At 42.7% G+C, this 20608-nt stretch overlaps 1 protein-coding gene across 3 annotated transcripts in view; it reads left to right on the forward strand.

Annotated features, from left to right (window-relative positions):
• The window catches only part of TEX10 (testis expressed 10), a 1074503-nt gene that overhangs the window by 592295 nt on the left and 461600 nt on the right, over positions 1–20608 (forward strand). For all 3 annotated transcript variants that reach the window (XM_077269470.1, XM_077269471.1, XM_077269472.1), the window contains one exon: positions 9298–9386. In XM_077269470.1, the coding sequence (XP_077125585.1) occupies positions 9298–9386 (89 nt within the window). The remainder of the gene's footprint in view (positions 1–9297; positions 9387–20608) is intronic.

Consider the following 20608-nt stretch of genomic DNA (forward strand, 5'->3'; position numbering starts at 1 on the left):
TTGTGGCCTTTCTGAAAAGGTGTGTCTGTATATACTGACAGACCATGTGACATTTAGATTGCACACAGGTGGACTTCCTCTCACTAAGCACGTGACTTATGAAGGTAATTGCTTGCACCAGAAATTTTTAGGAGCTTGATCGCAAAAGGGGTGAATACATATACAAATGCCTGTTTTTAGTTATTTGATCACATAAATTTTACTTTATGCCTATATTTTTCTCACTTCACTTCACCAACTTAGGCTACGTTCACACTAGCGTTGTGCGCCGCTGCGTCGGCGACGCAACGCACAACGCACGCAAAAACGCATCAAAACGCATGCAAAAACGCTGCGTTTTGCGACGCATGCGTCGGTTTTTGCCGAAAATCGGACGCAAGAAAAATGCAACTTGTTGCGTTTTCTTGGTCCGACGCTTGCGGCAAAAAAGACGCATGTGTCGCACAACGCAACAAAAAAAAAACGCATGCGTCCCCCATGTTAAGTATAGGGGCGCATGACGCATGCGTCGCCGACGCAAACCCGACGCACATTAGCTTAACGCTAATGTGAACGTAGCCTTAGCCTATTCAGCGCTGATACATCATGCACAGATCGGTTTACAAAATTATTTAAACACACATTGTAATGTAACAAAATAGGTAAAAAGCTAAAGGGGTGAATACTTTCACAAGCTACTGTATGCTTGGCACCTTTATAACTATTAAAACCTGCCTTGTTACAATTAAGTGATCCATACTGTTAATTTTTATCTGATTAAGGTTCCCCCCCCCCCTAAACACTATATAAAGAGTTTAATACACAAGCACTTGTGCCTGATATTTATATTTTGATTATTTTGTGATCTATTTTCAAATAACTACTACTTTCAATTATATGTGCCTGGAACGAGCCGTTCAAAAGTGTTCTCCATATTAAGCCTGCTGCTGATTCTGATGTATGCCTACCAATAAATAAACTTGCCTAATAGAATAAATGTCACACACCTTTACATTGCCGTAATACAGTTGTTCTCTAAAACTGTGTTGATCTACAATGCAAAAAAACAGAACCTAAACTTATTTTTTTGTTGTTGTTTTCTTTATCCATGTTTGTTTCATATCCATACATTCAATATCTTGACTACTTTATGCTTCATAATTGTTGTAGTAATTAAAGAAGTTGTCCACTACTATAACTTTTTTTTTTTTTTTCATAAATCTTGCTATTATGTGCCACTGAAAACATCTACTGTGTTTATTTTAGCAATATTACCTTTTATCATGCTGCAGCAGCACATCTTTAGTGCTGGATCCAGCTCTCATGGGGTTAATCGACAACTTCCTTTCTCCTGACTTACTGTGCTTTAATACTACAAGTTCCATGATGCATTGCACTCGCCTGTAACTCTGCACCTGGCACACCCACTCCAAAACACACCCCAACCCCTCCCCCCTCTATCTTCAAAAAGATTTGTGATGTCATTTCTGCCCAACCTCCTCTTTTACATTTGTGCAACCCACACTCACATTACACACGGATAGATAGATAGATAGATAACAAATAGATAGATGCATACATACAGATATCTCTATATATCTGTCTATTTCCATAGATATGTCCATATCCATGTTTCTAAACCCCTTCACCCCTGGAGCTTTTTTGTTTTCGTTTATCGCTCCCCTTCTTTCCAGAGCCATAATTTTTCCGTCAATACGGCCATGTGAGGGCTTATCTTTTGCGGGACAAGTTCTACTTTTGAACGACACCATTGGTTTTACCATGTCGTGTAACAGAAAATGTGAAAAAAATTCAAAGTGCAATGAAATTGCAAAAAAGTGCAAATCCCACAGTTGTTTTGTGCTTGGCTTTTTTGCTAGGTTCATTAAATGCTAAGGCTGTGTGCACAGGTTGCGGATTTGATTGCAGATCCACAGCGTTTCTTGCCGCACTGAATTGCATCAAATCTGCAGTGTAGTGCACAACCAATGTAAGTCTATGGGAGCCGCAGACTTGTGCACATGCTGCGGAAACAGCCGCACCGAAACGCAGCTTTTTTTTCTCGCAGCATGTCACTTCTTTTGTGCGGAACTGCAGCGTTTCTGCACCTTTAGACTTTCATTGATTCGGGCACATCCACAGCAAAACCGCAGATGTAAAAAAGATCTGCAGTTTAGATGCGGATGTGGGTCCGAGAAACGCTGCAGTTCGGGAGGAGGGAAGTGTGTGGGCGCTGACGGTGTGCGTGTATGTGTGTGCTGGGTCTGCGGGCTGTTCGGATGTGTGCGGCGCTGTGCGGGATTGTTCAGGTGTGTGATGGGTGTGCGGGCTGTTCGGATGTGTGCGGGGTCTGCGGGCTGTTCGGATGTGTGCGGGACTGTTCAGATGTGTGCGGCCCTGTGCAGGACTGTTCGGGTATGTGCGGCGCTGTGCGGGTGTGTGCGAGACTGTTCAGGTGTGTGCGGGGCTGTGCAGGGGGTCTTTTGGGGTGTGTGTGCAGGCATCATCCGATGGGACTACAAGTACGCAGCATCCAATCTGCAGCTCATTCGGATGTAATCCAGACAGTGGACACACACCCTTCGCTATCCATACATCTATCAATAGATATATCTATCCAGATATATCTATAGATAGATATATGAATAGATAGATGTATGCATCTATAGATCTATCTATATATAGAGCTGTCTATCCATTTCATCTATCATCTATATGTCCATCTGTGTGTGTAATGGAGTGTGGGTTGGACAAATGTAAAGGAGGAGGTTGGACAATAATGACATCACAAATCTTTTTTTGTTCAATAATACATCTTTATTTAGCTTTCCAAAACGCAGGAAAAACCGAGCAAAAACCGCACCAAAAGCGAATTAAAAAATGCATCAAAACCGTGCAAAAAACACGCATCAAAACTGCACAAAAAACGCATCAAAACTGCATCAAAACCGCACCAAAATTGCATCAACACTGCATCAAAACCGCACCAAAAACTGCATCAAAACCGCACCAAAAACTGCATCAAAACCGCACCAAAAACTGCATCAAAACCGCACCAAAATGGCATCAAAACCGCACCAAAAACTGCATCAAAACTGCACCAAGAACTGCATCAAAGCCGCACCAAAAACTGCAAAACTGCACTAGGTTTTGATGCAGTTTTTGGTGCAGTTTTGGTGCAGTTTTTGGTGCAGTTTTGATGCTTTTTTTGGTGCTGTTTATGCGCAGTTTTAATGCCGTTTTTGGAAATAAATAAACGGAAAATGTGCATGATTTGAATGGAGACATGCATGAAAAAATGGATTCCAAGGCCGGATTCATCATTTCACATCTGTGCATTTTTTTGCCGGACAGAAAAAACGTTCCTCTGTATGTGTTTTCCGTCCAGCGGAAACGGCTTTTTTGACGGATCCGGCAAAAAACGGATGAAACGTGTGGCCATCAGGCGCTATCCGGCGCTAATACAACTCTAATAGAAAAAAAACGGATCCGGCAGAAAAAAATGGATCCTTTTTTTTCAAAACTCGACGGATTGTGCCTGACGGCAAAAACCTGATGTGAAAGCAGCCAAATATATGGATAGATACATCTATGTATCTATAGATATATATATATATATATATATATATATATATATATATATATATATATATATATCTATGGATAGATATATCCATAGATATATAATAGAAAGGCCGATGTTTCTAAGGCTACTTTCACACTAGCGTTGTGCACTGCACATCGCAATGCGTCGTTGTGGAGAAAAAACGCATCCTGGAAAGTTGCCCGCAGGATGCGTTTTTTCTCCATAGACTTTTATTAGCGACGCATTGTGACGCAGTGCCACACGTCGCAACCGTCGTGTGACGGTTACGCCGTGTTTTGGCGCACTGCCGGCACAAAAAAAGTTACATGTAACTTTTTTTGTGCGTCTAGTCCATGTCTACTCGCATGCGCGGTCGAAACGCAGCCCCCTCCTCCCGGGACCTTGCAGTGGGGCAGCGGAAGTGTCTTAAGACTGGACCAGTATGCGTCGGTACGTTGGGCCGACGCAGCGCGACGGCCCCTTACCGACGCTAGTGTGAAAGCAGCCTAAGGCTACTTTCACACTTACGTTTTTAGCAATCCATCTTTTGGGGAAAAAAACGGATCCTGCAAATGTGCTTGCAGGATGCGTTTTTTACCCATAGACTTGTATTAGTGACGGATCGCGACGGATGGCCACACGTCGCGTCCGTCGTGCAACAGATGCGTCGTGTTTTAGCAGACCGTTGGGACGAAAAAACGTTCAAGTGAAAGTTTTTTTGTCTGTCGCGTCCGCCATTTTCTACCGCGCATGCATAGCCAAAACTACGCCCCCTCCTCCCTGGACTTCAGAATGGGCAGCGGATGCGTTGAAAAACTGCATCCGCTGCCCACGACGTGCACAAATTTCACAACGTGCGTCAGTACGTAGGCCCGACGCATAGCGACGGACCCGTGCCGACGCAAGGGTGAAATAGGCCTTTATGAGCATTTAAATTTAAAAAAAAAAAAAAACGAAAAAACGGCGTGGGCTCCCGCACAATTTTCTGCGCCAGAGGGGGAAAGCCGACGGCCAGGGGCCAATATTTGTAACCTGCTATGAATATCAGCCCACAGCTGTCTGCGTAGCCTTTACTGGCTATTAAGATAGGGGGACCCCCAAAAAAACATGACGTGGGGTCCCCCTATTTTTTATATGCAGAAAGGCTACGCAGACAGCTGCGGGCTGATATTCATAGCCTAGAGAGGGGCCATGGATATTGCCCCCCCCCCCCCCCCCCCCGGCTACAAATACCAGTCCGCAGCCGCCCCAGAAATGGCCCCTCTCTTTCCACTCCCGTGTAGCTGTGGGATATGGGGTTATAAGGGGTTAATGTCACCTTGCTATTGTAAGGTGACATTAAGCCAGGTTAATAACGGAGAAGTGTCAATAAGACGCCTATCCATTAGTAATCCAATACTAATAAAGGGTTAATAAAACACACATTAGGAAAAAAGTATTTTAATATTCTTCATTTCACCATACTTACCATACGTCAGCGCCTGCAAAAAACATAAAATAATAAACCACATACTACCTGTCTGCTGTAGTCCAATTAATAACGAGTGTCCCACGACGATCTCCCCTATAGAACAGTGACATCGGGTGATGTCACTGCTCTATAGGACCTCCAGTGACACACTGACAGGAGACAATGGCTCCTGCAGTGCATCACTGAGAGGTTACTAAAGTTCACTGGTCTCACTTTATGGCAATTGCTGCCTGAGAAAATTTCTCAACAGCAATGGCATAAAGTGAGACTAGGGACTATTTTCTCACAGGGGCGTAGGAATACATTGTGAGGAATACATTGTGGAAGAATACCTTCCATCATTGTATTCCTGGAGCCCCTAGTGAGCAGTCGCATCAGCAGATGCTCCTGCTCTCCACGGGAGATCGTCGAGGGACACTCTTTTTAATTGGATTTCTGCGGATCAGGGAGTATATTGGTTGTTTATTATTTTAATATTTTTTACAGATGACACTGGCTTTGGGGATCAAGGTGACTAGTGATGGTGAGTATGTACTCTGTTATATGTACTGTATGTATGTTGTATGTATGTGCGTACTGTATGTCGCATGTCACATGCAGCATGTCACATGCAGCATGACGCATGTCATTGCATGGTGCATGTCGCAATGCGTCACATGGTGCATGTTGTCCATGGTGCATGTCGTCACATTGTGCATGTCATATGTTGCATGTCGTCGCATGGTGCATGTCGCATGTTGTCGCATGGTGCATGTCGTCGCATGGTGCATGTCGTCGCATGGTGCATGTCGTCGCATGGTGCATGCCGTCGCATGGTGCATGTCGTCGCATGGTGCATGCCGTCGCATGGTGCATGCCGTCGCATGGTGCATGTCGTCGCATGGTGCATGTTGTCACATGTTGCTGCATGTCGCATGTCGTCGCATGGTGCATGTCGTCACATGGTGCATCTCACATGTCGCATGGTGCATCTCACATGTCGCATGGTGCATCTCACATGTCGCATGGTGCATGTCGCCGCATGGTGCATGTCGCCACATGGGGCATGTCGTCGCATGGGGCATGTCGTCGCATGGGGCATGTCGTCGCATGGGGCATGTTGTCGCATGGGGCATGTCGTCACATGGGGCATGTCGTCACATGTGGCATGTCGTCGCATGTGGCATGTCGTCGCATGTGGCATGTTGTCGCATGGGGCATGTCGTCGCATGGGGCATGTCGTCGCATGGGGCATGTCGTCGCATGGGGCATGTCGTCGCATGTTGGTGCATGTTGTCGCATGTTGGTGCATGTTGTCGCATGTTGGTGCATGTCGCCGCATGGTGCATGGCGGTGCATGTCGCATGTCGTCGCATGGGGCATGTCGTCGCATGGGGCATGTCGTCGCATGGTGCATGTCGCATGTTGAATGTCTTCACATGTCACATGTTGCATGTTGTCGTATGCTGCATGTCATTGCATGTTGCATGTTGTCACATGTCGTTACATGTCACATGGTGTGTGTTGTATGTATGTATGTACTGTGTATATGTATTTTTTATTTTTTTTTTACATTCAACACATTAGCCGGATGATGGGACTACTACTGTCCCATCATTGGCTAATGTGTCACTCACTGTCACTGTAGCAGGCAGAGCCCGATGGGACTTGTAGTCCCATCGGACAATGCCTGCACACAGAGAGACACACACACACCCCAAGCAGACCCAGCACATACCGGAGCCGGCATGCAGAGCCCCGGCACCCACATACCGGCGCCGGCACACACATATCGGCGCCAGCCCCCACATACCGGCGCCGGCACGCACATACTGGAGCCGTCCCCCCACATGCTGGCACGCAGAGCCCCGGCGCCGGCACGCACATACAGACCCCGCACAATCATCCCTGCCTAGCCCCGCCCGCCCCCAGCACAGCGCCGCCCGCCCCCAGCACAGCCCCGCAGATAGCCGCCAGCCCCCGCCCACAGCCCAGTCACTCTTGATGAGTGACTGCTGACTGAGGCTGGCTCACGCCTGCTGCTGACGTCACGTCAATTTCCAGAGTCTGGAAATTGACGTGACGTCGGCGGAAATAAGAGGTGGCTGCAGCCTGGGGGTCACGTGACCCAGACTCAGCCGCCAGAATAGCGCCTCTCCCAGGCGAAAACGGCAACGGAAGGTAATTACACAATTCATCAGGGGCCCAGGGGGATACATTGGGGGGGTTAATTGAAAGTAGTGGACAACCCCTTTAAGAATCAAACGTCCAGACTGATGCAGACTCAAACAAGCTTTAGTTGGAGTAACTGTGTAGACAGTCCATGTGCCAACGAACGTTGTGATTAGACAGGGGCAAGACATGCTGCTTGATGATCCAAGACAACACACCTACATTTAAAGTTTCGGGAACCTCCCACGTTCACAAGCCTCAGGTGTGCATGGACTGTCCACACAGTTACTCCTACTGCAGCCTGTAAGGCCATGTGCACACGTTCACTATTTTTCGCTATAAAAACGCGAAAAAAACGCTTACATATGCCTCCCATTATTTTCAGTGTATTCCGCATTTCTTGTGCAAATGTTGCATTTTTTTCCACGAAAAAATCGCATAGCGGAAAAAAAAGCAACATGTTCATTAAATATGTGGAATTGCGGGGATTCCACACACCTAGGAATGTATTGATCTGCTTACTTCCCGCACGGGGCTGTGCACAGTATGCGGGAAGTAAGCAGATCATGTGTGGTTGGTACCCAGGGTGGAGGAGAGGAGACTCTCCTCCACGGACTGGGCACCATATAATTGGTAAAAAAAAAAATAAATAAAAAATAGTGATATACTCACCTTTGATGGCCCCCAGAGTCTTCCCGCCTCTCAGCGGTGCATGCTGCCGCTTCTGTTCCTATAGATGGTGTGTGTGAAGGACCTGCGATGACGTCGCGGTCACGTGAACGCGACGTCATCGAAGGTCCTGCACACACACACACCATCTATAGGAACGGAAGTGTCACGGGGAGACTAGGTGAGCGAGAGCTAATAACCCGGGCCCCTGCAATTTCCCTCAGACTAGGGAAATACTGACTGACCCTCTACCTGACGTTTACACTGATGGTGTGCATGTCCAGGCCTCGAACCTCACCCTGCCTTCTGTTTCAACCCTAAGCTGAAAACCTCCGCCCTCCACCCAGTGAATGCAATACACCAATACCCACAGTTAGCACAGACAAGGATAATGGAAAATATACACCACGCCGCAGTCACTCAGGAATTTACTATAAATGTGCAGGGCAAAATAAATACAAATATAGGAAGGAGTAAATAAGACAAAGGGGAATACACCACCAGCAACGAATCTCCAGCAACCAGCTCTCCACTCCAGACAGAGATAACGCACAAGACAGAAGCTATAATCGGCGACGCCCAATGATCAGGAGAACTATTTAAAGGCAATGGGCATGGCCCAGCCTCCAATCCGAGGATCAGGAAAATTAACCCCGGAACAGCTAGACAAAATCTAGCCGACGCCAACGAGCAAATAGTGGTCAAAAGCGGAACTACCGCTGTCTGTCGGACGACCTGATCTGAACAGCGTCCGACATGACAGGAAGCCGCTGAGAAGATCGGCTGTCTGCAGGTGAGTATAACCATTTTTTTTTATTTTTTGTATTATTTTTAAACATTCTGTCTTTTACTATTGATGCTGCATAGGCTGCATCTATAGTAAAAAGTTGGTCACACTTGTCAAACATTATGTTTGACAAGTGTGACCAACCTGTCAATCAGTTTTCCAAGCGATGCTACAGATCGCTTGGAAAACTTTAGCATTCTGCAAGCTAATTACGCTTGCAAAATGCTAAAAAAAAGCGAAAAAAAACGCAAAAAAAAATATGCGTATTTCTTGCAGAAAATTTCCGGTTTTCTTCAGGAAATTTCTGCGAGAAATCCTGACGTGTGCACATACCCTAAGATTGTTTGAGATCTCAGTCTGGACGTTTATTTCAGTGGTGATTACAAGTATTATGAAGTATTCAAGATTTTGAATGTATGGAAATTAAACTTCTATGGATAAAGAAAACAATGAAAAATAAGCTTGTACCATTTTGTGCATTATATGCCAAAGGAATAAAGAAGGTGTGACTTCCCAAACCGATAAAGTAAGAATCTTTCAATAAAATATGTTCACAATTACCTGTACAAGATTACCTATGTTGTTTGCGGAATATTCTTTTCTATAAGATTGTCCTTATAATTTTATACACTATTACATAACCTTTTATTTCAGGTCTTCATTTGGAAACTGGATGTGTTCAAACCTTGAAACTACGATATTCAATGTGGACTATTTCAGCTTTTTGTTCTCAGCACTTGCAGGTAAAGTGTATTCTGTTTGGTAAATTTCCAATTTGAAAGTTTATGGGGGCTGCCCACTTTATTTTTAGTTTAACAAATCTGTTGAGGACATAAAATTGGGGCAGTTACTAATAAGTATGAACCCTTTCACGTCCTATGACATATATACATCATAGGTCATGTCCCTGCACTCACAGCCGTGGGTAGAATCACGATCCACAGACAGCTCAAAACATATTAAATACCGCTGTCAATCTCCAAAAGCGGCATGTAACATGGCCTTGTCACATGACCGCAGGGTGCCTATGGGTTTACGGGAGACCACTGTGGTTGTCATTGCAAGATTGCTATGAGCACTGCCCCGTGGCTGGCCCTTGTAGAAGATGATTATTTTAGCCAGACATAGCAGGGCTTAAGCCCTGCTCTGTGTAACACAAGCAATCGCAGCTTCTAGTTTCCTTATAGAGATTATTGAAGCAAGTAAAAAGTAAAAAAAAAAATATATATATATATATATATATATATATATATATATATATATATATATATATATATATATATATATATATATATATATATATATATATATATATATATTTAAATAAAAAAAATATAAAAGTTAAAATCACCCCCCCCCATTTGCACCATTCAAAATGAAAAAAAAAAAAAAAATACACATTTATTATCGCCGCATTCAGAAACGCCCGATTTATCAAAATATACACTGTTCAACAAAATAAAGGGAACACTTAAAGGGAACCTGTCACCCCCCTAGGCGTTTGTAACTAAAGAGCCATCTTGTGCAGCACTAATGCTGCATTCTGACAAGGTGGCTCTTTTAGTTATTGTTCGTTGCACTGCAGAAATAATCACTTTTCAGTTTGGTCCCTCATACCTGTGAAATCGCTAGGGAGGCAGGTCTTTCCCCCCTCATCCAAACGCCTACCTGCCGTCACTCTGCGAGAAGGGTGCCACCTCCTCGGCGCTATTCAGTTGTCCAGGCGACTGCGCAGTCATATTCTGCCTTGGGCATGCGCAGTTCGCTCTGCCCGACAACTGACATCACTTGATATCTTGTTTACTGCGCCTGCGTGCACCCGTGGGATCTACCGCCCTTCTCGCAGAGTGACGGCAGGGAGGCGTTTGGATGAGGGGGGAAAGACCTGCCTCCCTGGCGATTTCACAGGTATGAGGGACCATATTCAAAAGTGATTATTTCTGCAGTGCAACGAACAATAATTAAAAGAGCCACCTTGTCAGAATGCAGCATTAGTGCTGCACAAAATGGCTCTTTTAGTTACAAATGCCTGTGGGGGGTGACAGGTTCCCTTTAAACAACAGAATATAACTCCAAGTAAATCAAACTTCTGTAAAATCAAACTGTCCACTTGTGAAGCAACACTGACAATCAATTTCACATGCAGTTGTGCAAACTAAATAGACAACAGATGGAAATTATTGGCAATTATCAAGACACACTCAATAAAGGAGTGGTTCTGCAGGTGGGTACCCCAGACAACATCTCAGTACCAATGCTTTCTGGCTGATGTTTTGGTCACTTTTGAATGTTGGTTGTGCTTTCACACTTTTGGTAGCCTGAGATGGACTCTACAACCCACACAAGTGGCTCAGGTAGTGCAGCTTATCCAGGATGACACATCAATGCGAGCTGTGGCAAGAAGGTTTGCTGTGTCTGTCAGCATAGTGTCCAGAGGCTGAAGGCGCTACCAGAAGACAGGCCAGTACACCAGGAGACGTGGAGGGGGCCGTAGGAAGGCAACAACCCAGCAGCAGAATCGCTACCTCAGCCTTTGTGCAAGGAGGAACAGGAGGAGCACTGACAGATCCCTGCAAAATGACCTCCAGCAGGCCACAAATGTGCATGTGTCTGCACAAACGGTTATAAACCGACTCCATGAGGGTGGTCTGAGTGCCCGACATCCACAGATGGGGGTTGTGCTCACAGCCCAACACCGTGCAGGACGCTTGGCATTTGCCGCAGAACACCAGGATTGGCCTATTTGCCACTGGTGCCCTGTGCTCTTCACAGATGAAAGCAGGTGCACACTGAGCACATGTGACAGACGTGACAGAGTCTGGAGATGCTGTGGAGAGCGATCTGCTGCCTGTAACATCATTCAGCATGACCGGTTTGGCAGTGGGTCAGTAATGGTGTGGGGTGGCATTTCTTTGGAGAGCCGCACAGCCCTCCATGTGCTTACCAGAGGTAGCCTGACTGCCATTAGGTACCGAAATTAGATCTCAGACCCCTTGTGAGACCATATGCTGGTGCGGTTCACCCTGGGTTCCTCCTAATGCAGGACAATGCCAGACTTCATGTGGCTGGAGTGTCAGCAGTTCCTGCAAGATGAAGGCATTGAAGCTATGGACTGGCCTGCCCCTTCCCCAGACCTGAATCCGATTGAACACATCTGGGACATCATGTCTCGCACCATCCACCAACGTCACGTTACACCACAGATTGTCCAGGAGTTTGCGGATGCTTTAGTCCAGGTCTGGGGGGAGATCCCTCAGGAGACCATCCGCCGCCTTATCAGGAGCATGCCCAGGCATTGTAGGGAGATCATACAGGCACGTTGAGGCCACACACACTACTGAGAATCATTTCCTTGTCTTGAGGCATTTCCACTGAAGTTGGATCAGCCTGTAACTTCATTTTCCACTTTGATTTTTAGCATCATTCCAACTCCAGACCTCCGTGTTATATTAGTTGTGATTTATATTGATAATTTTTAGGTTTTATTGTTCTCAACACATTCCACTATGTAATGAATAAAGATATACAACTGGAATATTTCACTCAGTGATATCTAGGATGTGGGATTTTAGTGTTCCCTTTTTTTTAAGCAGTGTATAAAAAATTAATCCAATCAGTAAATGGCATAATGAGGAAATAATCAAAACTCCAGAATTATGCTTTTTTTTTTTTTAAATCGGATAAATTTTTATTGAAGATGACAGAATAAAACAAGTATTACTTATTACATTACATTTTACTCAGGTAACAATTTTTAAAGTCCTGTCCCCCATCCCCATCCTCCCCTTAGAGACCATAACATAAGCAAACAACGTTCCTCATGTTTTACACATATTCAAATAACGTAGAATAACAACACCTGAAAACCTGTTATAGCATCATATATCATTCCCACCGCCCTAGTTCCAGACAATCCACGGTTGCCATATCTTGTGGAAAAGATCCAACTTGTTTCTCTTGGCGTAAATACTTTTTTCCAGTAGAAGTATATGATCCATCTGTGTAATAAAGTCTCTTCTAGTCGGAGGTTCCTCTCTAATCCAAAATTTAGCTATCAGCTTTCTTGCAATGAATAACAATTTTGCAATTACTATTTTAGTCATATTATCCGTTATTTCTTCCACGTATCCCAATATGCATACCAATGGGTTTCTAGGGACAATGCACCCATACACCAATTCAATACGATTCAATACTACTATCCAGAAGGAAGGCAATCTGGGAAATGCCTCAACATATGCAATATACCCGCCTGAGATTCTGAACACCTTGGGCATTCAGAATTAGGCCTCAATTCAGCTTTGAATAACCTTTCAGGGGTTTCTATATGCCCAATGAATTACAAATAACTGCGATAACCTCCCAGGTTCACTCATAGAGATCTTAGGCACATATTCTAAAATCGATTCCCATCTATCATCATCAATCTCTCCCAGTTCAGCTTCCCATTTCCCTCTAGCCTTAATGGGAAGGTACCATAAAAAAATTTTTTTCCAGCAATTGAAACATGTAAAGAATTAATGTTTACATTTTCTTAAAAAAATATTATCATTTGTTTATAATTTAGTAAAATCTGAAAAATCATTTAAAAAAGTTTGGCATTTCCACTTTTAAACACTAGGGGGAGCAGCTACTGAAATTTGACAAAAACCTAGTGTACAACTAGCTCACATTACTGCACTGCAGTAATTATGGATGGAGTCTGCTGACGTGTGTGTGATGTCACTCCTCTCCTCTCCTTCTGGCTGTTTGCTAAGGGATAAGAGAGGATTCAAGAACAGAGCGAGAAGCCATTTTGTTGGTGACTGCAAAGTTATACTGACAAGTAAACAGTCACAGAGGATGGCAGGCAGCAAGGATCCTGGGAGACATATGGTGGAGGGAGCAGGGTGACAGCAGCACAGAGTATTTCAGGAGAGCAGTGTGCAGTTCTTTGGCACCATGTTCGGTGCGCAGAGCAGCCACGGATTTACATAGAGCACTGTCTTTTATACACATGGATGGACCGTCTGCGCCACAAAAATCCAGGAAACATTTCTGCTGATTGATGGCCTGTTCTGATCCAGACATTGCATGCAAAGACACCATTCCCCTCCTCAGATCCTGTCCTGGCGATGTGTGAAAGACAGGCGCAGTACAGGGTTACACTGGGAAGCAGCGGGGAAATGTAGCCACATAGTAACGATAAAAATGAGACCCCTCTCTTCAGCTGCCTCACCAGCCCTCCCCTGACTGCACCTAACGTAGGTCATGCTGCCCCCTCTATGACCCCAGACCCGTGTGCAGGTGATCAGCCAGAACCACCCTAGAATGGGTCCCCTTTCTGAAGATAATACTGCCATATAGATCACACATAATACTGTTATATAGTTCTCACATAATTCCTCCATATAGATCACACATACCACCACATAGATCACACACAATGCCGCCAGTGTTCACACATACCACCATATGCTTTTCACAATACTGCCATATAGATCACCCATAATGCCACCACATAGATCTCACATAATACCGCCATATAGATCACACATAATACCACCATACACTAATCACATAATACCGTCATATAGATCACACATAAAACCACCATATAATTCTCACCTAGTACTGCCACATAGATCACACATAATCCCACAATATAGTTCTCATATACCACCGTCATGTAGTTTTTACATCATTCCACAACACTGATCAAACATAATACCGCCATATAGATCACATATAATACCGCCACAAATATATATATATATATATATATATATATATATATATATATATATATATATATATATATATATATATATATATATATATATATATATATATATATATATATACCAAATAGTAAAAATGATGGCAGCACTCCAAATTATTCAGGTGAAAAAAGGTGAAGTTTAATCGACCCACATCACTGCGCGACATTTCGGCTCCATGAGCCTTTTTCAAGCAGTGGGTGTTACCAAGTGTTATACTTTTATAGGAACCATTTGAACTAGTTTGCATAATACAATTGCCATTAATAGATAAACAAATAATTATGCATTGTATCAAAATGTGTATATTATATATTCAGTGTGATCTCTGTGCTTCCTTAAAGTGTTATGTGCTACATTGCTTATAAAATAAAGTTGTCTCCCACTTTCTCCTCTATTTCATAGATAATCTTTTTAAAGTATATTACATTTATGTCAATCATGTATTATAACCCTCACCTTGCCGTAATTCGGTAACACCACATGGAGGATTATACTATCACCGTTCTCGGCGTTCATCTGAGTCTATTGCGCATGTCTAGGGATCTTGTTGCTATGTCAACAAGTGTCGGCCAATGGGAGTTCCGATTCATTTACTTTATGTAGCGCATGAGGACTATCGTTATGTCAGTGCCGCAGCGCCATCTTTAATGTGGCAGAACGTTACATTCTACGGCCATATAGGCCACTGCATTTATCATATGGCAGCACATATATACAGTCATATGAAAAAGTTTGGGCACCCCTATTAATCTTAAGCTTAATGTTTTATAAAAATGGTTTATTTTGCAACAACTATTTCAGTTTCATATATCTAATAACTGTTGGACACAGTAATGTTTCTGCCTTGAAATGAGGTTTATTGTACTAACAGAAAATGTGCAATCTGCATTCAAACAAAATTTGACAGGTGCATAAGTATGGGCACCCTTATCATTTTCTTGTATTAAATACTCCTACCTACTTTTTACTGAGTTACTAAAGCACTTTTTTTGGTTTTGTAACCTCATTGAGCTTTGAACTTCATAGCTAGGTGTATGCAATCATGAGAAAAGCTACTTAAAGTGGCCACATGCAAGTTGCTCTCCTGTTTGAATCTCCTCTGAAGAGTGGCATCATGGGCTCCTCAAAACAACTGTCAAATAATCTGAAAACAAAGATTATTCAACATAGTTGTTCAGGGGAAGGATATGAAAAGCTGTCTCAGAGATTTAACCTGTCAATTTCCACTGTGAGGAACATAGTAAGGAAATGGAAGAACACAGGTACAGTTCTTGTTAAGGCCAGAAGTGGCAGGCCAAGAAAAACATCAGAAAGGCAGAGAAGAAGAATGGTGAGATCAGTCAAGGACAATCCTCAGACCACCTCCAGAGAGCTGCAGCATCAACTTGCTGAAGATGGTGTCACTGTGCATCGGTCAACTATACAACGCACTGTGTTTTTTTGCCGCCATGCATAACACCTTTTTGTATTACCAAACAACTCAATCTTGGTTTCATGAGTACACAGGACCTTCTTCCAAAAAGAAATTGGCTTCTCCAAATGTGCTTTTGCATACCTCTGTTTGTGGCGTGCTTGCAGAAACGGCTTCTTTCGCATCACTCTCCCATACAGCTTCTCCTTGTGCAAAGTGCGTTGTATAGTTGACCGATGCACAGTGACACCATCTGCAGCAAGTTGATGCTGCAGATCTCTGGAGGTGGCCTGAGGATTGTACTTGACTGATCTCACCATTCTTCTTCTTTGCCTTTCTGACGTTTTTCTTGGCCTGCCACTTCTGGCCTTAACAAGAACTGTACCTGTGTTCTTCCATTTCCTTACTATGTTCCTCACAGTGGAAATTGACAGGATAAATCTCTGAGACAGCTTTTTGTATCCTTCCCCTGAACAACTATGTTGAATAATCTTTGTTTTCAGATCATTTGACAGTTGTTTTGAGGAGCCCATGATGCCACTCTTCGGAGGAGATTCAAACAGGAGAACAACTTGCAAGTGGCCACTTTAAGTAGCTTTTCTCATGATTGCATACACCTGGCTATGAAGTTCAAAGCTCAATGAGGTTACAAAACCAAAAAAAGTGCTTTAGTAAGTCAGTAAAAAGTAGGTAGGAGTATTTAAAACAAGAAAATGATTAGGGTGCCCATACTTATGCAGCTGTCAAATTTTGTTTGAATGCAGATTTCACATTTTCTGTTAGTACAATAAACCTCATTTCAAGGCAGAAACATTACTGTGTCCAACAGTTATTAGATATATGAAACTGAAATAGCTGTTGCAAAAAAAAACATTTTTATAAAACATTAAGCTTAAGATTAATAGGGGTGCCCAAACTTTTTCATATGACTGTATGCATCTTCATAATGGATATCCATAGGTACTTTTGAAGTGTTTATCCAAAGGATTGGAATATCTATATTTCTTTTTTCTTAGTTAGATACCAAGTGGCTAAACAGGTATAGGTTTCACTCAGACACAACGGATGAAAGCCTTAATCAGGTTATCTCCATTTGTCTATGTTTCTCAAAGTCGACGCACAGCCTCTCCAGGCCATGACATCACCCTTTAGAAAAAACAAGGAAGTGACCATATTAAGTTACCATGTATCAAAACATGAGGCTGACAGCTGTTATTGCTTTTTAATATGCAGATATTTTTATTATTATTATTATTATTATTATTATTTATATTATATATAGGGAACCATTACCATTGGTCGGCATATGTGACAAATAATTTGGATCAAACTAAATAAAACTTTTTCCAAAAAAAGATAAAAAAGTAATAAAAAACAAAAAAATATTTTTTCATTCCTCCATATAGGTGCTCCATCAAGACGGCTGGTTAGGGAATACATAAGGCCCACCAATCATAGGGGTATCTATGAAACAACAAATGAAAAACAAAAAAGAACATTAAAATCAATGCACTGTGCAACATGCCTATGTATAGTGCTACAAATATTAAGAACAAGGAGCCAGTATATACACCCGATTCGAGGATCTATCATAGGGGGTTTATTACATACCTGACCGGATTTTAAATTCTACATTGAGTCCTTTGGGTTTTAGAGTGTTTAACTCCTAGATCCATCTAAGTTCTAATTTTTTTAGTAGGCATATTCTATCCCCTCCTCTCCTGTATAGGGACCCTATCTATTATTCTGACTTTAAGATCCTTTTCAGTGTGTTTAAATTCTGTAAAGTGTTTGGAAACAGGGAGGTCCAGTCGTGTCTTTCTAATCGAGTGCCGATGATTATTTATGCGTGCTTTCAGCTCACAGGTCGTCTCTCCTACATACCACAATTTGCAGGGGCATTCAAGTAAATAGATGACATGGTCAGAATTACAGGTCAGGAATTGTTTAATTGTATAAACCTTATTGGTGTCTGGATGTTCAAATGTGGAACCTTTTGAGATATGTATGAGCAGTTTACACATGACAGGCACGGGAAGCAACCTTTTTGACTCTTGCCTGTGATTGTGGTCTGACTAACATTTCTTAGGGGGCCAATATCCGCTTTAACCACATAGTCTTTAATATTCTTGCCCCTACGATATGAAAATAATGGGGGCTCCCTAAGTTCTTTGATCCCGGGTAAGCAGTTACCTAGCATACCCTCCATGTCATCTATTTACTTGAATGCCCCTGCAAATGTAATCGGCACTCGATTAGAAAGAAACGACTGGATCTCCCTGTTTCCAAACACTTTACAGAATTTAAACACACTGAAAAGGATCTTAAAGTCAGAATAATAGATAGGGTCCCTATACAGAGGAGAGGAGGGGATAGAATATGTCTACTAAAAAAATTAGAACTTAGATGGATCTATGAGTTAAACACTCTAAAACCCAAAGGACTCAATGTAGAATTTAAAATCCGGTCAGATATGTAATAAACCCCCTATGATAGATCCTCGAATCGGGTGTATATACTGGCTCCTTGTTCTTAATATTTGTAGCACTATACATAGGCATGTTGCACAGTGCATTGATTTTAATGTTCTTTTTTGTTTTTCATTTGTTGTTTCATAGATACCCCTATGATTGGTGGGCCTTATGTATTCCCTAACCAGCTGTCTTGATAAAGCACCCATATGGAGGAATGAAAAAATATTTTTTGTTTTTTATTACTTTTTTATCTTTTTTTGGAAAAAAGTTTTATTTAGTTTGATCCAAATTATTTGTCACATATGCCGACCAATGGTAATGGTTCCCTATATATAAAATAAATAATAATAATAAAAATATCTGCATATTAAAAAGCAATAACAGCTGTCAGCCTCGTGTTTTGATACATGGTAACTTAATATGGTCACTTCCTTGTTTTTTCTAAAGGGTGATGTCATGGCCTGGAGAGGCTGTGCGTCGACTTTGAGAAACATAGACAAATGGAGATAACCTGAGTAAGGCTTTCATCCGTTGTGTCTGAGTGAAACCTATACCTGTTTAGCCACTTGGTATCTAACTAAGAAAAAAGAAATATAGATATTCCAATCCTTTGGATAAACACTTCAAAAGTACCTATGGATATCCATTATTAAGATGCATATATATGTGCTGCCATATGATTAATGCAGTGGTCTATATGGCCGTAGAATGTAACGTTCTGCCACATTAAAGATGGTGCTGTGGCACTGACATAACGATAGTGCTCATGCGCTACATAAAGTAAATGAATCGGAACTCCCATTGGCCGACACTTGTTGACATAGCAATGTGATCCCTAGACATGCGCAATAGACTCAGATGAACGCCGAGAATGGTGATAGTATAATCCTCCATGTGGTGTTACCGAATTACGGCAAGGTGAGGGTTATAATACATGATTGACATAAATGTAATATACTTTAAAAAGATTATCTATGAAATAGAGGAGAAAGTGGGAGACAACTTTATTTTATAAGCAATGTAGCACATAGCACTTTAAGGAAGCACAGAGATCGCACTGAATATATAATATGCACATTTTGATACAATGTATAATTATTTGTTTATCTATTAATGGCAATTGTATTATGCAAACTAGTTCAAATGGTTCCTATAAAAGTATAACACTTGGTAACACCCACTGCTTGAAAAAGGCTCATGGAGCCGAAACGTCGCGCAGTGATGTGGGTCGATTAAACTTCACCTTTTTTAACCTGAATATTTTGGAGTGCTGCCTTCATTTTTATTATTTGGTATATATGGTGGATAAATGTTTGGACCATTTTATCCAGGGGGCCAGGCACCCGGCATTGGTGAGCAGTGTGCTGTTCCTTTATATATTTTGTTTCAGGAGAGCAGTGTACTGGTCTATTGGGGGGGGGGTGCTCACACTCACACGCTCCCAAATGTATACTTAGCCTTTACTGGCAATTAAAATGGGGGACACCCCCCAAAAAAAGATGTGGGTCCCCCTACAATTAATAACCAGCAAATACTATGCAGACAGCTGCGGGCTGACATTAATAGCCTAGGAATGGGCCATGTATATTGTCCCCCCAGGCTTAAAACATCAGCTCTCTGCCGCCTTTTACATGCACCTTTTCTGGCGCTTTGCCTGGCAATTTCTACTTGCCCTGTAGCGGTAGCAAGTGGGTTCATATTTGTGGGGTTAATGTCACCTTCATATTGTCCGGTGACATCAAGCCCACGGCTTAGTAATGGAGAGGCGTCTATAAGGCACCCATCCATTACTAATCCTATAGTTGTATTGTAAATAAAGACTCAGCCAGAATAAAGTCCTTTATTAATCTTTTTTAATCCATACCGAACGCATAATCTTCGACTCCCTCATCTCCCATAACAAAAATAATAAACCACAATGGGGAAAGACACGCAGGGGGAAGATGAGTGCATAGGAGAGGATTAGATACTGACTGCTGAGCCGTGTATCTAATGCTGTCCTGTGTGATACCAACTGCTGAGCCGTGTATCTAATCATGTCCTGTGTGATACCGACTGCTGAGCCGTGTATCTAATCCTGTCCTGTGTGATACCGACTGCTGAGCCGTGTATCTAATCCTGTCCTGTGTGATACCGACTGCTGAGCCGTGTATCTAATCCTGTCCTGTGTGATACCGACTGCTGAGCCGTGTATCTAATCCTGTCCTGTGTGATACCGACTGCTGAGCCGTGTATCTAATCCTGTCCTGTGTGATACTGTGCTGAGCCATGTATCTAATCCTATCTTGTGTGATACTGTACACAGGACAGGATTAGCT

This window comes from Ranitomeya variabilis, chromosome 6, assembly GCF_051348905.1.
Source record: "Ranitomeya variabilis isolate aRanVar5 chromosome 6, aRanVar5.hap1, whole genome shotgun sequence".
Taxonomy (NCBI): Eukaryota; Metazoa; Chordata; class Amphibia; order Anura; family Dendrobatidae; genus Ranitomeya; species Ranitomeya variabilis.